Here is a 14,433-nt window from a genome sequence, read left to right as displayed (position 1 = left end):
ATGATTGTAAGATATAAAGCACTTATGAATGGCAAAAACATAGCCTGAGTGAACGAGGCTATGTGAATAGTGAATGGAGCGGTGTGTGTTATTATAGTTTCATACCTTCATAGATAAAATACTTTAATCAGCAGCTAAATAAAATTAATAGCATCGGGACAAATTCTCTGTTCTGTTTTTAAATTTAAAAAAGTTTTTTAAATAATTTGAAGCCTTTACAGAAGAGGCGGTGTAGCCACGATCAGCAGAAAGTCAAAAAAACACAATTGTAGTCGCTAGCGCGCGCACGCACATGCGTACACGCACATTTGGACTCTCACACTTTATCCTCTCTTCCAACAATTAGCTCAAAGCTCTAATAGCTCTCTATCTGCCTCTCTCAGGTACACGCTTTTAAACTTTGTTGAACAGCGCATGCGTATATCCAAATTTTCATCAAATTAGAATCAAAACGTGTAACATTAAGCCTGCATGCTAAATTAATTGCCCTCGCGTTGGGTAAAAGCGCAAGAGAAACAGTGTCACGTGTTTTATTTGGTAATTAATCACGTGTCAGCACACAACACTGAGCAACATATTTAATTTAAGAGGGGGGGGAGGCAATAATGTCCGAGGTTTAAGGTTTACCAGCTTCCTCTTTTGCTCACTGCGTGGACACCCTGTTAGGTCAACATCAGTAAAAATGTCTCGTTTTTTATATTCTTCAGGTCTGTGGCTGTTTCCACGCGACACGTGGATCCCGGTCGATTTACGGTGATTTCTTCAAGAAAGAAAGAAAGAAAGGCGCATTTACTACGACTCTGTTAAAGTTTTTACCCCCCACGCATAAAACGGGTGAGCTGCTGTGTCGCCTTCACATTGAAACGCACTACTTATTACAGCGCAACTATATCACTGCCGCCGTGTCTTCTGAAACAAAAACAGGTATTTGTCACAGTGCTGCGGTCCCATAGCAGGTCGCCGGGATTTACAGCCCGCTCCTCCGTATAAATGCAGCCTATATATTATTTATATTCCATCAGCTCCTTATGCCAACATGGGGGGGAGGGGGGGGGGGGGCAGCAAAAGGGAAGTAAACCATGCAGGGATGTGGTCTGTTCCCAGGTAAACACCGGGATGGAAAAACGACAGCGCAGTCCAGCTTCATAATGTGCGTGTGTGTGTTTGTGCAGGCCCCGGGGATGCCCCTGCAGAAGAACAGAAAGCTGATTACAGAGAGTAGAAAATAAAATAAAATAGTGGGTATAATGTAGGAAGAAGGAATAATAACAGCGGGAGTGAGCAGAATTGATGAAATAACCACTCGTAGACAGAAGAGAAAACAGGAAAGAGGAGAAATAAAAGCAGAGGGAGCACGGGAAAGAAAACAGAAGAAAGAAAAGAAGGGAGAGACGTGGGGCGAAAATGTTTAAAGTCACTGCTCCTACTGAAATATTCAAGGTACATCTCACACCCCTGCTGAAGTATTACGGGACTATAACGGTTCCTCCTATTGGACAGCCTCGTTAACAGTAAACTGGATAAATGCGTTTAACGGACCGCGTGTAAAACCTGAGTGACTAACTCAGTGTTTGTTTGTGTAAGCAGACACTTTATGGGAAAGTGCAGAAAAGAAATAAATGAATGAATAAAGGGACTTCAAACAAGTGTGTGTGCGTGGGGAATGTGTAATTACGTGCACGTTACATGTGGCTGCTAATCAAAAAGGAATGTTACAATAGATTCATTCATTTTGTTCAATCACATTGCATCTTGAAACACACATGCACAAACAACTGTCAATAAGACACCCAGGGCAAAAGAACAAACAACGGCTGAGCTGCAAATGTTTAAATGATACTGACAAATATATTTACATTTCAAAAATCTTTTTCACTCAGCTTTTTTCTCCCAACTAAACACAGAACTTTTCAATGTCAGGAAGCAGGACCTCTTCCACATGTTGAACCTAGAATGGATCCTTTTATTATGTCACTGTTTATTTTTTAAGTATTTAATCCTGCAGCTTTAACCTCCTAAGACCCGAACTCTTCCACGGCATGCATTTTTAATTTCTTTGATATTTGGGCATATTGGGGCCCGATGAATGTAAAAACAAAGAATTACCAGATTTTTTTTTTTACCTTATTTTTGTTTTTATGAAAAATCAGAGCCACATTTGAGGATATTCGTTTAAAATTTCGATAGAACAGTAGCAGTATAATGTCCTCGTAAGTGGATATCAGGCCCTTGTAGAGCAAAATTGAGTATTTTGGTCTAAATAACCCAAAATGTGATGTCCACATATGTGGACGCCAGGTCCTAGGAGGTTAATTGTGAAAGCACACTTGGCTCACTTTTGTAAGTGAAGACGGTTTAAATGAGAAGCATTTTTCACAACTTTTAAATCTTTATTTGGACAGGCTCGAAACAAGAAGATAAAATGTTCTAAAAATAATAATAATAATGACAAAAATAAAACGATGGCTTGTGAGGAAACCCATTCAGCCTGAATCAGAAGGCCAATAAACAGGCTGCGAATGATTATGTAAAACATGAGCAAAAGCAAATAAGATGCAACAACTGCATCGAAAGACGAGCTTCCACTTTGATTTCACTGAGGACATACACGGAGCAAAATAAGAAGTCACCCTTGTAAAGTCTGACCAGCATCACTCTGCTGAGTCTTTTTCCACCAGCAGCAGTAATTTACCGAGAGGCTCACAGTATAAATGTGGGGTCATTTTCTTGTCTCTCAGCAGAAGCCCACTCTCTGTCGGACCTCTGCGAGCACAGGTGCAGCAAGTTCCCGCGCCCTGCACGTCCCCTGAGCCAGCACTCGCTCCACGTAAGCCCGGTCCGACCTCAGCCTCTCGATTTCCTCTCTGATGGGCGTCAACCTCTGGATCACAGCCTCACTTACAAGCTTCTTGTAGGCTCCAGTGTCCAATCCTCTCGCCTGAGACACAGCCTCCTGCGCGCTTATCATCGACACGGCAGCGTGAATGTTTACCAGGTTGGAAACACCAGGACGCGTCTCCGGGTCAAAGGTAACTTCAGAGGTGAAGTCTGTGACGGCTCGTCGGATCTTGAGAGCGATGTCGTCAGGAGTGTCTGTGACGGAAATGGTTGCCATCGTTTGGGGGTCTGACTTGGACATTTTGGCTGAGGCGTCGCGGAGAGATTTGACTTTTCGTGTTGAGCCTGCAGAGAGAAACGAGAGGGATCAGGAAAACCTCTCAGTGTAATAAACACTTTTATTTCTAAATGAGACACGTAAGAGTGGAGGAATTTGGCAAAATTCAAAATTATTAGGTCAAGAAATTTAGGTTCTGATTAAATCAGAAAGCATTTGCTTTCTATTATGTTTGAGGCAACGCTGAGCATCACCGGTCCCAGAGGAAGACAAGAAGCACCAAAGTGCAAACGTCCACCAAAGCAGCTCAATCTTTGGGCAGTATTTACTTTTAAGGGAATTTATAATCCATCTACTCGTATATAGAATCTTTTAAACACACTTTTAATGCATTTTCTATATGCTGACAATACACATGACATTTGTAAGAATCATAATTTCGAAGTCATGAGGATTTTTCTCATTGTTTAATCAAGAAATCATTAAGTGGACCCTGGTGGATGAGAGCCAAATTTTAATGGATCGTTAGTATGACCCCTCTCTACACCCCTACAACGTTTCACAAGAATTCATTCAAAACTTTTCAACCAATCATGTTTACAGACACAATAATATGCATGCAAACACTACCAAAAAACATAACCTCCAAGGAATACGGGTAAAGGTTTGCCTGCAAAACAACAAAATATATATATTATATATACATATATATAGGGAGAAAAAACACAAATACATATTTACTAAAGCCTGACTCTGATTTTTTTCCTTTGTTTGGAAATACCGGTGAGTACCAAAAAGAATATTTTGACTTCAAAGCGCTTTAATTCCACAGCGGTTCACCAGTAAAGATCCAAACACGTGAGAAATCTATTGCTTTAAAAATAACGCCTTTTGAGATTTGTTTGTACTAAATCTACACCGAGACAAAAGGTGGATGCAGAAGCCTGAGCAGTGTCGACACATTCTCGTCTCAGGCTGTTTAACTTTAACAGCCTCTGCTAATCAAACTGCAGGTCAGCCAAACGATGAAAAACCAAGTCAAAAAAGGTCCGGAGTGCAGATTTCAGTCCAAGCTGACAGCTAAAAGCAATGTAAGCGAGCCCCAGCCTTTTGAGAGAATCTGACTTTGTTTCTTCTTTATTTATTTAAATGGTCAAAAAGGCGTTTCAGTCAGGCCACTTTAAATATGACTTAAACGTCTAATTATTAAAATATCTGCATTTTGGGGAGATTTCAGGTGCTAGGTGTAATTTTCCATTTATTCCTCTATGTTCAGATGGCTGAAATAGGATTGCCTGACACATTTGTGTGCGCTTGTAAAAATATCCCGGTGTGAAACAGACGTATGCGAGTGTGAAGTGATCAGCAGACGACGGGAGCCGGTATTTCCTTTCATTCTTTCTTTCACTCTTAAAATCATCCCCAGCTCCAGTTCTTTGTTTGGTCCTGTACAAGCAGGCCACATGTGGGCTGTTCATCAACGCCAAGATGTCTTTATCTAAAGCAAATTAAAACACTCTGGTTCATTTCAAAGGAAAGACCACTGACTGCCAACTCTGCTATGCCAAAGACAAGAAACGAGGGTGGGGTCCACTGGTATGAGCTATATACTGCCGACTGATTACACGCAAGAGTGCATACACACTCGGGCACACACATATATGCATACACACATCTCTAAACTCATCTTGATGACATGCACTCCAAATCTACCTCCCTAATTATTATACAAGAGGAAGACGATATTTCTTTAATCAAAGCTCTAATGCACACATGACTGACTCCATCCCGTGCTTCCACCATACCGCTAATCATGAGGAATGAAAGTAGAAGGAGGGTGGGATCTTTCAAAATGTTGGCCTCGTGTATAAAAACATTTGGTTGGTACATTTTGGGAAACGTTTCAAAAGAAAATATTAATAATAACGGCGTCATATTGTATTTCAAATCTTGTCAGTTTTAATCCCCTGAACCTCGCTCTAATTTCTGATTGGCTGCCCTGCAGTTGGTGGTTTTTAGCTTTAGCTAAACAGCACGTCCCACTCCGACTTAGTTTACAAAACATGGAAAAGGCAATATATCTTTGAATGAATTTTAAAACATCAGTGTTTCCCCAACACTGCAGAAGAATGCAGGCATGAAGCAGAAGTTTAACCGGTTACTTTAAAGATGCACCAAAAACACTGGGAAAAAAGTTTAGCTTAGCTTTGTGCTACTTTGCTCGGCGCCGCTGGGCAGCCGGTGATGAAGATACATTATGACCCAGATATTTACACGAACTACATCAGGGCTAAAATGACTTCAGTGATATAAATCTCTTTGAAGCAAAACACAAAGGGTCCATTCAAACGTTGGGACTTTGTTTAACACGAGCGGCCAGAGACAGCACACATCCTCCGAGGCTGAAAATTCCCTGGATACAGACGGACACGTGGATTTGGATTAGTTCCTGATATTTTTTTTTTTGTTGATAAAACCGAGACACTTTCTCCCAGTTTTCTCATTTCAATGTGATATCTATTTATGCAGATAAACAAAAAACAACCAAAAAAAGAAGTAAGGTCGCAATGAGGAAACCCTGTCTGTTCATGTTAATCCTCCAGGAAGATTAACCAGCCATGACCGTCTTTTAGGGAAGGCTTTAGGCCCAGAAGCATCTTATTACTGACTTTTCTTCAGCTATTTAAGTTAAGTTTCATTTTCCAGTTTTGCTCTGTATGTGAAGCAAAATACACTTCCAAAGATTCCTGGCTCTAGATCAGGAACAACAAAAAAATAATTAAATAAAAAGAGAAATTGAACCAATCAATCACAAACTTTCCCGACAGAGGAGACAATAATTCAAGACAAAAAAAGGATGGAAAGGCAGAAAGAAAGCTTTACTTCTAATGCAGGAAAAAAAAAATCTAGTTTCCAAAAACATTCACTTCACTTATAGCACTCAGCTTGTTTCAGGCAGTTAGAAGACTTTTTATAAAAAAAATATTCAAGCAGAAAACTTCATAAAGATGGAGATTTAATAAAAATCAACTAAAATCTGCAACCCTTCGCAAATAAAAAAAACTTTTTGATAAAATGCAACAAGCACATTTGAAAATATAATGACTTGGTATATACAGCATAAGGCCATCGCACAAGTGAGGCCTCACTTACACAGCTAAAGCCTAAAGAGACTAAAACAGGCGACTTTAATGTCACATGATGACATTCTCTACATAAGAAGATAAAGCTGCTGCTACCAGAGAGCTACGTGATTTTTAGAAGCTGACCTTAGAAAGCCTAAATCATGAGTGTGTACACGCCATCATGCCACGTATTCTTACTGAGCAGGGCGCAGGGTTCAGGGAACAGCTCTCCGTAGCGGTTGTTGAAGATGCGAGCAAGATCCTGAGCCAGCTCCAAATGTTGGACCTGATCTTCTCCGACAGGGACGTGAGTGGACCTGAGAGAGATGATTCCACAGCAGCACATTAGAGACGTGATCCGTGCAGCACTGTGCACAGTGACAGCACAGAGTTTAAAATACAGAGCGAGACGCAAGGAAAAATTGGAGACACTTGGAGTCACTGCAGGAGACTTTTTCAGCAGTGTTTGGCAACTCTGTAACTGGAGGAGGAAGCAGTTCATTAATTTTCTCTTTAGAGATGAGACTCAGTTTCTCCACAGGAAATGAGCTTTTGGATATATGGCTGCTGAACCAGAAACAGCTGAAGAGATGCCTTCTAAATGTGAATTTGGAAACGCTACGAGACAATAACCCAACCAACTTATCTCACGTGAAAACCCACTGACGCCTCATCAGCAGGCTGCACCTCACAGATCACACACAAAACTCTTTGTCTCAGACAAATTTCCACCAGAAATGTGTGACGCGGATATTTATACGAACACGTCAGAGGCAAAGAAATTAGAGATTGCATTTTTTTCCTCTTTATAATCTCTACTTTGAGGTTTTATTTGGAGATATCTGCACGTTATGTTTCTCTTTCCACCCCCGCGCAGCAGAGGTGAGATATTAAAAAATAACACATTTTCACCAGCAGTCTTCGTTGCCAGACATGCTGTCCCCGTTACTCGTGATAAATTACAGATCGCACTGTGAACACTTTGCACTGGAATTATTTTCTGCTGGAGAAATGGCCTCTGAGAGCAGGTGGCATGTGCTGTAGATTAAAAGGAAAATGGCCTCTGTAATAAAAATAAATAAAAATGAAAAAAAGATGCTGTGGAATTGATTTTCTGTGTTGTGAATAATGAGAGGGGGGGGGGGGGGGAGTATAAAACTTAGAGGCAGAGATCTCAAAAATAAAACCAAAAGTATCCAAAAATGTTGCTGTTCTTTTGTACTCCGGGTAAACCTCTCTGCTAAACAGTATTTTGTAGGCTTTGTGCAGGCAGGTGATGCCAAACTAGAGCTTGCAAAAATAAATCAAATAATAAAAATATTTAAACTAGGACACTGCTCGCAATCAGTTTAAGTTAGTAGGCTCACAGTGTTTGGTATTTGTTATGTGGATTACTGGCTCTGCTCCTTTTTCATTGCAGTTACTCTTTTAATTCACGCATTTCGTTCTTTCTTATGTTAGTGGAGGCGATTTTAGCTTCCAGGTTCTTATTGAGCACACATTATGGACTGGAATGGAAAACATGGAAACTTCACTATCTTTGAATAAATGTAAAAACACCAGTGTTGTCCCAACACTGCAGAAGAATGCAAAGATGAAGCAGAAGTTTAACTGGTTACTTTAAAGATAAAAACACTGGGGAAAAGATTAGCTTAGCTTTTGCTACTTTGCTCGGCGCTGCTGGACAACCAGTGATGAAGATACATAATGACCCAGATATTTACACAAACTACATCAGGGTTTGACGCTAAAAACACAAACCTCTCTGAGGCAAAACACAAAGGGTCCGTTTAAAGTTTGGGACTTTGTTTGGGGTTTGTAAACTGCAGTGGTTCTTAAATAGCACTTTTTAATTCTACTTTCTGCATGTCTCACACGCGCATTTATGCAACAACCTTTTACTACATACAAGTGCTTTCTAGCAAACATTCACACACATTCACACTCAGATGAACGCAACGGGAGCAACTCAGCGTTCAGTATCTTGCAGTCTGGAGTAGATTGGAGCAGCCAGGCATCAAACCACCAACGTTCCGATCTGTAGATGACCTGCTCACTCCTTATATCTGGAACAAACTCCCAGAAAGCCTCAGATCAGCTGAAACACTCAGTTTATTTAAATCCAGGTTGAAGACTCACCTATTCTCAGCTGCATTTGAATAAAGCACCAAATCCACACTTTTAAGCTTAAATTTCAAAACTTAAATTTAACTACTAATTTTATCTACTGTTCTGATTTTATCTGCTTTGATTTTATATACTGTTTTGTTTGTTTGTTTGTTTGTTAATTAGTTTGTTTGTTTGTTTGCTTGTTTTAATCAATTTTAAATCATGCTTTTATTTGTTTTTGTTTCTAATGTCTCTGTAAAGCACTTTGAATCACCTTGTTGTTGAATTGTGCTATACAAATAAACTTGCCTTGCCTTGCTCTACCTGCTGATCCACAGCCATCCCGATAAATTATCAGCACAATAAGTAACAATATAAAACTTAACAGTCACAAGAAACTACAACATTAAGAGGAAACTGCTGTTAAAGTAATACCTCAGTGAGAGACACTGTATATTGTCATTTATGGCCCGATACTTAAGCAAGACCTCTGTTGCAGCTCCTTTGTTTGTTTGTTTTGTCCTCCAGCTGCTAGGATAAATGCACTTCTGAGCACAGGATGGTCGCACATGTCTGCAAAAGGCTGCAAGCCATGCTTTCAGCAGGGATGTATCCCCCTTCATGGTTTCTCAGCTTCATCTTCATCAAGTAAAATAAGGAACCCTGACAGAAAGCACTGTAACAGTCAGTCTTTACAGGAAGAAGTTGTAAATGATAGGGGGAAAATTAGTTATTTAAATTTTTTAACAGAGTTTGGAATATAAAAATCAGTTATTCACAGAAGGAAGGGCTTTTGGAAGTGTTTTTCGAAAAGCTGTGAATGCTTAGGGTACACAGCCTAAGAAATATGAGTTATCTGACTGACACACACACACACACACACACAATATAACTTGTACGCTACTTGAATGGAAATCTCACTTGTAGAGAAGAATATCAGCAGCCTGGAGGACAGGATATGTGTAGAGACCAACGCTGCCTTCGTTCTTCACTTTGCTCTTCATCTGGAGGAAAAGACAGAGGGAAGGAAGTTGAAGCAGAAAAAGAACAACGATGAGGCAGAAACACTAAAAGCAACCAGAAATAGAGCCAGACAGGAGAAAGATGGACTCAAGCTGACTTTTTTCCTTTTCCCCATAAAGAGCCATTTTCACTTTCATGACTCATCGACTGAAACAAACGAGGTACGGATGAGTTTGCACGGCATTTTCCACCATTTTTGAAATCAACTCATCTGTTGGGTAAACGAAAGGTGTTTTCTAAAGAGCAACAGAAACAAGAACAGAGAGACGTGAGCTCTGTTGATCCTCGCTCGTCGTGTATTAAAACTGCACCCAGGTGTGAAGAAAAATTATATGAATTAAAAATGCGGCAAATGCTGCAGAGAAACAAAATAAAAACGCACAGACATGATGAAACTTAAGAGAAAACAGAGGAATTAATTTAATTTGTAAGTGTTCCACTGAAGGTAAGAACTGATATGGTGGGATTCATGTTTGAAATATTACTTCAGTTACAAAATAGCTATAACATTACAAACTCCTTTTGCAGCTTTTATAATTATAACTGTGTTTTTTGTTTTTATTTATCATTATTAATTAACTGAAAATACGCCCTTGCAAATAAACCATTTTTTGCTTTAAAAGATATTGTAGATATTGTATAAATATATACAGAAGTTATATCTCCGAGTCATCGCTTTGCCAGAAACTTCCAGTTTGTATTAGTGTATGTGGGTGCCTGTATGTCCTTTACATGCTGGCTGTGCATAGCTCCTGAGTCTCTAAAATCACACTGACCAGGTTACAACTCTGGCTCTCCGTCTGTCACTGATGTGTAAAGAGCTGCAGATGTTTGTCTGTTTGACCGATAGCAGTGCTAGCACACACACCCACACACAGAGAGCAGAGAGGCCATGCAAAATCCAACCGAGAAGCCCTTTTCCTGCATTGTGCGGGGGTGTGGTTGCGTTTAATTGTGTTCAGAAGCGTAGCATGAAACTATCAGAAAATGTTTTATTATTTTCTTCTCACCGACGCTCTTCTGTCATTGTTCACAAGCTCGCCCGACCACCGCGGCACTTGCTCCTTCTCTATGGAACGCCAGGACTGCCATAATGAATTAATTAAATACACCATTAAATAATTAATTAAATGTGTCAATAATTAATTAAAATTGGAATTAATTAATTAAATAAATAGTTATGACACATGTAATTAATTAATTATTGACACATTTAATTAATTATTTATGTATTTCACATTTTAATTAATTATTGACACATTTAATTAATTAATTATTGACACATTTAATTAATTATTTATGTATTTCACATTTTAATTAATTATTGACACATTTCATTAATTATTGACACATTTAATTAATTATTTAATGATATATTTATTTATTTCATTTTGGCAGTCCTGGCGCCTGGCTCTCGTCATGAAATAATTTTATCTGTCAGCCTCACCCATCAAACTCAGGGGGCGGGGTTAACGCTGATCGAGTCAAAACCATTGCTTTGGCCTGGTGGCCATTGTTTCTAGCACACAACAACCGGCATGTGGAAGCTAACAGAACTGAGCTTTGAAAAACCCTGTTTGTGTGTTACCAAATACCGTTTTAATATTTTTTTAGCCGAGAATGTAGTGGTTTAATCTTCATGTGTCTGGTCGGTTTGTCAAGATACAGCCTCTTTGCAAAAGTGTTTCGATGATTTCGGAGATGTCTGCCCAGTCTCACGGCAAAGCGTGGGATAGACCCGCTCGCCTCGCAAGCAATCCCACCGACAAAGCGCAGGCCCCGGTACACAGCTGTAGTAACCCCCGCTGACTTCTTTTACTGAGGTTATATTTATCGGTGTTTTATTTCCTGATGTTCTTATGTGTCCTACGTGTTTCAGTCGCCAATTCAGAATTATAACTAACATTAAAAACATGTTTAAGGAGGAGAGAGAGCAAATAAATCTGTTTAACATCTGATCTTTGGGTTTTTGTTCAGTAATCAGCGTGACCTGTGTATAAACACATAAAAGAGATAACGTTGGTGTTTCCGTCATGTAGTAACTGCTGGCTTTAACTGTACAAAGGTTGTTCGACACTATGAAACACATACAGACTTCATGATGTTCGGCTAATATTTTTATTGTGAATATTAATCATGCTGACCTCGCTCTGTACACCACGCAGCGAGGTCAGCATATCCACGATATCCTCAGCTCCATGAGTTAACACAAAGTTTCCCAGCTGACTATCTAACTGCCAACTATTCCAGAGACGTGAAAATATACAGCATAAAGAAAAGTGTAAGAGACTCAGCAGCAGATTAGAATAACAGTTATACATTTAATAAATCACCAAATGAATCCAAGAAACGAGCAAACCTGTTCCGACAATTTGAATTTGTATTCCCTCAGCTGCAGACTCGCTGCTGTTTAAATGTTTGAAAAGGAAGATTAGATATAAAAAACGTCAAACATAGACTCAGTCTGCCTTCACATTTGATATGAGGCCAGCACGTATAGTGGCCTCAGCAGGCTATTACTGAAATACACGTGCTATATCATAAACTATGATATAAACAGGGAGGTCCTATTAACATGTTTAGTTTTAAAGGACACCTTCCTGCCTTTAGTCTCATTCATGAGCAGTATTCGTTTTCTTCTAACATCCAGAAGTCTGCACAATGTGTTTCATAGTTTGTAACAAGCCTTTGACAGGTAAACATAACATGACCGAAAAAGCAAAAAAAAAAAGAAAAAAAAAAGAGAGAGAGTGTTGACATAAGAAGAGAAAATGCTCTCAATTATGGAGACAGACAAATGGTTCATTTATGTTTGATGTGTGTTTATTCCTCCCTAAATATCGTCGGTGAAGTTCGCCATGCATGTCAGATTTTCCTGCGCATTTTTATACCTCTGCCAACAGAGAGAGAAAAAAAATCACATTCTAACAGACAGCTGGTGCTTAGAATACAGTTGAATAACTATTAAAAAACAGATGATATTTAGATGATAGTTCAGTCTCACACATGTGCCAGTGAACCATTAAACGTCTGTGAAACTATGCAGTTATGAAACGTAACTTTAACCTCAGCCAAACCGATTTGCTCAGTTGTAAATAAAACAGCGAAGTAAACGTGACCCGACAGACAGAACCTGAGTGAATGAAGTCCAGCGTTTAACCACTGAGAGCTAAAACTCAGCTGAGGTTTGAAAGCTGTGTGCCGGTGATTGGACATCAGCCGCTGATAAAGCTATTCGCCTATAAAGTGCTCTGTAAGGAAACGAGCTCCAGCAGCTCTGCGCTCGGGGAAAACACTATATTTACTTATCTTGTGCAGAAAAATGCGCTGACATTGCGTTATATCGAGCACCGGCTGCCCAGTTAAACTGTGACTATCACCAGGTAACTAGGCGTGTTTCTTGAATTAGCAGCAGGTGTTAAACAGCTGACAGATGAGGAGGAGGATGCATGCAGGTAAACTGAGGGTCTGTTGAGCTGATCGCTGGTTTCGTGAGAAAAATGTCAGCTCGTTCTTTATGTTACAGAAGCACAGAGACACAAGACCAGGCGGAAAGAGACGATCGTTCGGTGAAAATGAGAATCTGCGAATGCAACATGTGGAACACGAAGAGTGGAATATGTAAACAAACCGGTTAACGTAACCCCCTCGGTGCACTCTGCATGCTAACTGTTAGCAGAGCTAGTGAAATCTCTGAAAACATCTGAGCACTTTTGCAAACATGTTCTATGTTGACAACCTGACCAGACATACGTCGCGACATTCGCGGCTAAAACACTGTTAAAAGTGTAGCTGGTGACAGAAAAACGGGGTATTTTAAAACTACACCACCACCATTGCTGCTTGTGATTTGATCTGCATTCTGGGATAACTGGCTGCCCCAAGTCTACACAAGCAATCGATTTTCTAGGATCGACCTGTTTTGACTTACTTTGCACGGCAACCAATCAAATGTTAGAGAAGCTGCATGGGCAGCGTTAACCCCGCCCCCTGAGTTTGATGGGTGAGGCTGACAGATAAAATTATTTCATGACGAGAGCCAGGCGTCAGGACTGCCAAAATGAAATAAATAAATATATCATTAAATAATTAATTAAATGTGTCAATAATTAATTAAATGTGTCAATAATTAATTAAAATGTGAAATACATAAATAATTAATTAAATGTGTCAATAATTAATTAATTACATGTGTCATAACTATTTATTTAATTAATTAATTCCAATTTTAATTAATTATTGCCACATTTAATTAATTATTTAATGGTGTATTTAATTAATTCATTATGGCAGTCCTGGCGTTCCATACTTCTCAGCCGTTCAACATTTAAATGTTTGAATGAATTGCTTTAAATTTTGACAGATGCTCGTAGTGACTTGTAAAGCATTACTGCATTTTTAACAGGCCACATTTAAATAAATCAATTCAGTTTGCACAGTAAAAGACAAAAGAGACAAGATTATGAAATCATATACCGTAATTGTCGGGCTATAAGCCGCTACTTTTTGCACAAGCTTTGAACCCTGCGGCTTTTAGTCAGGTGCGGCTTTTCTATGGATTGTCCATGAGCGGATTTGTTTTGTTTGTTCCGCTGCTGTACGGCACTACGTTGCCTGGCGGAAGGATCGGAGTTCAAGAGTGGTATGTTAGTCACATGTCCATCCGCCAGGCAACGTAGTGCCGTACGAAGTAGCGCGAAAAACAAACTTCAAAGTAGCGCTACGCGTTCAGCTGGAGGCGTGGATGATGAGCGGCGATAAATTTGCAAAAAGCAAGTTATGCCCAACTCCACCACTGGATTCTGACAGCGTGGGAAAGTGTGAAAACATCCACGATCACCAACGGATTTCGAAGGGCTGGACTGCTGCCTGATGGAGAGGAGGCTCTTCAGAAGGTGTTCGACTCTGACACTGACAATGAGGATTTCTTTGGTTTTGAAAGTGACAACGAAAGAAAGGAGCTGAGAGTGGATGATGAAGCCATCCTGAGCCTGTTCGTTTCCGACACTGGAGAAGAGGACTTTGGTGGTTTTAGTGCGCAGGAAGAAGAGAAAGATGGTG

At 39.8% G+C, this 14,433-nt stretch overlaps 1 protein-coding gene across 1 annotated transcript in view; it reads right to left on the bottom strand.

Annotated features, from left to right (window-relative positions):
- Positions 1-1,562: 1,562 nt before the first annotated feature.
- Positions 1,563-14,433, bottom strand: part of wars2 (tryptophanyl tRNA synthetase 2, mitochondrial) — a 35,102-nt gene continuing 22,231 nt past the window's right edge. Inside the window, exons 4-6 of the mRNA XM_085385153.1 lie at positions 9,271-9,353; positions 6,439-6,557; positions 1,563-3,183 (exon numbers count right to left, since the gene is read on the bottom strand). Of these exons, the coding sequence (XP_085241279.1) occupies positions 2,735-3,183; positions 6,439-6,557; positions 9,271-9,353 (651 nt within the window). The 3' untranslated portion in view covers positions 1,563-2,734. The remainder of the gene's footprint in view (positions 3,184-6,438; positions 6,558-9,270; positions 9,354-14,433) is intronic.

Source organism: Rhamphochromis longiceps, linkage group LG16, assembly GCF_057381845.1.
Source record: "Rhamphochromis longiceps isolate RC_006_pf linkage group LG16, R_longiceps_female_GT1.1, whole genome shotgun sequence".
Lineage (NCBI taxonomy): Eukaryota > Metazoa > Chordata > Actinopteri > Cichliformes > Cichlidae > Rhamphochromis > Rhamphochromis longiceps.
The sequence above is the reverse complement of the archived record's forward strand: the minus strand, read 5'-3'. Positions and strand labels throughout refer to the sequence as shown.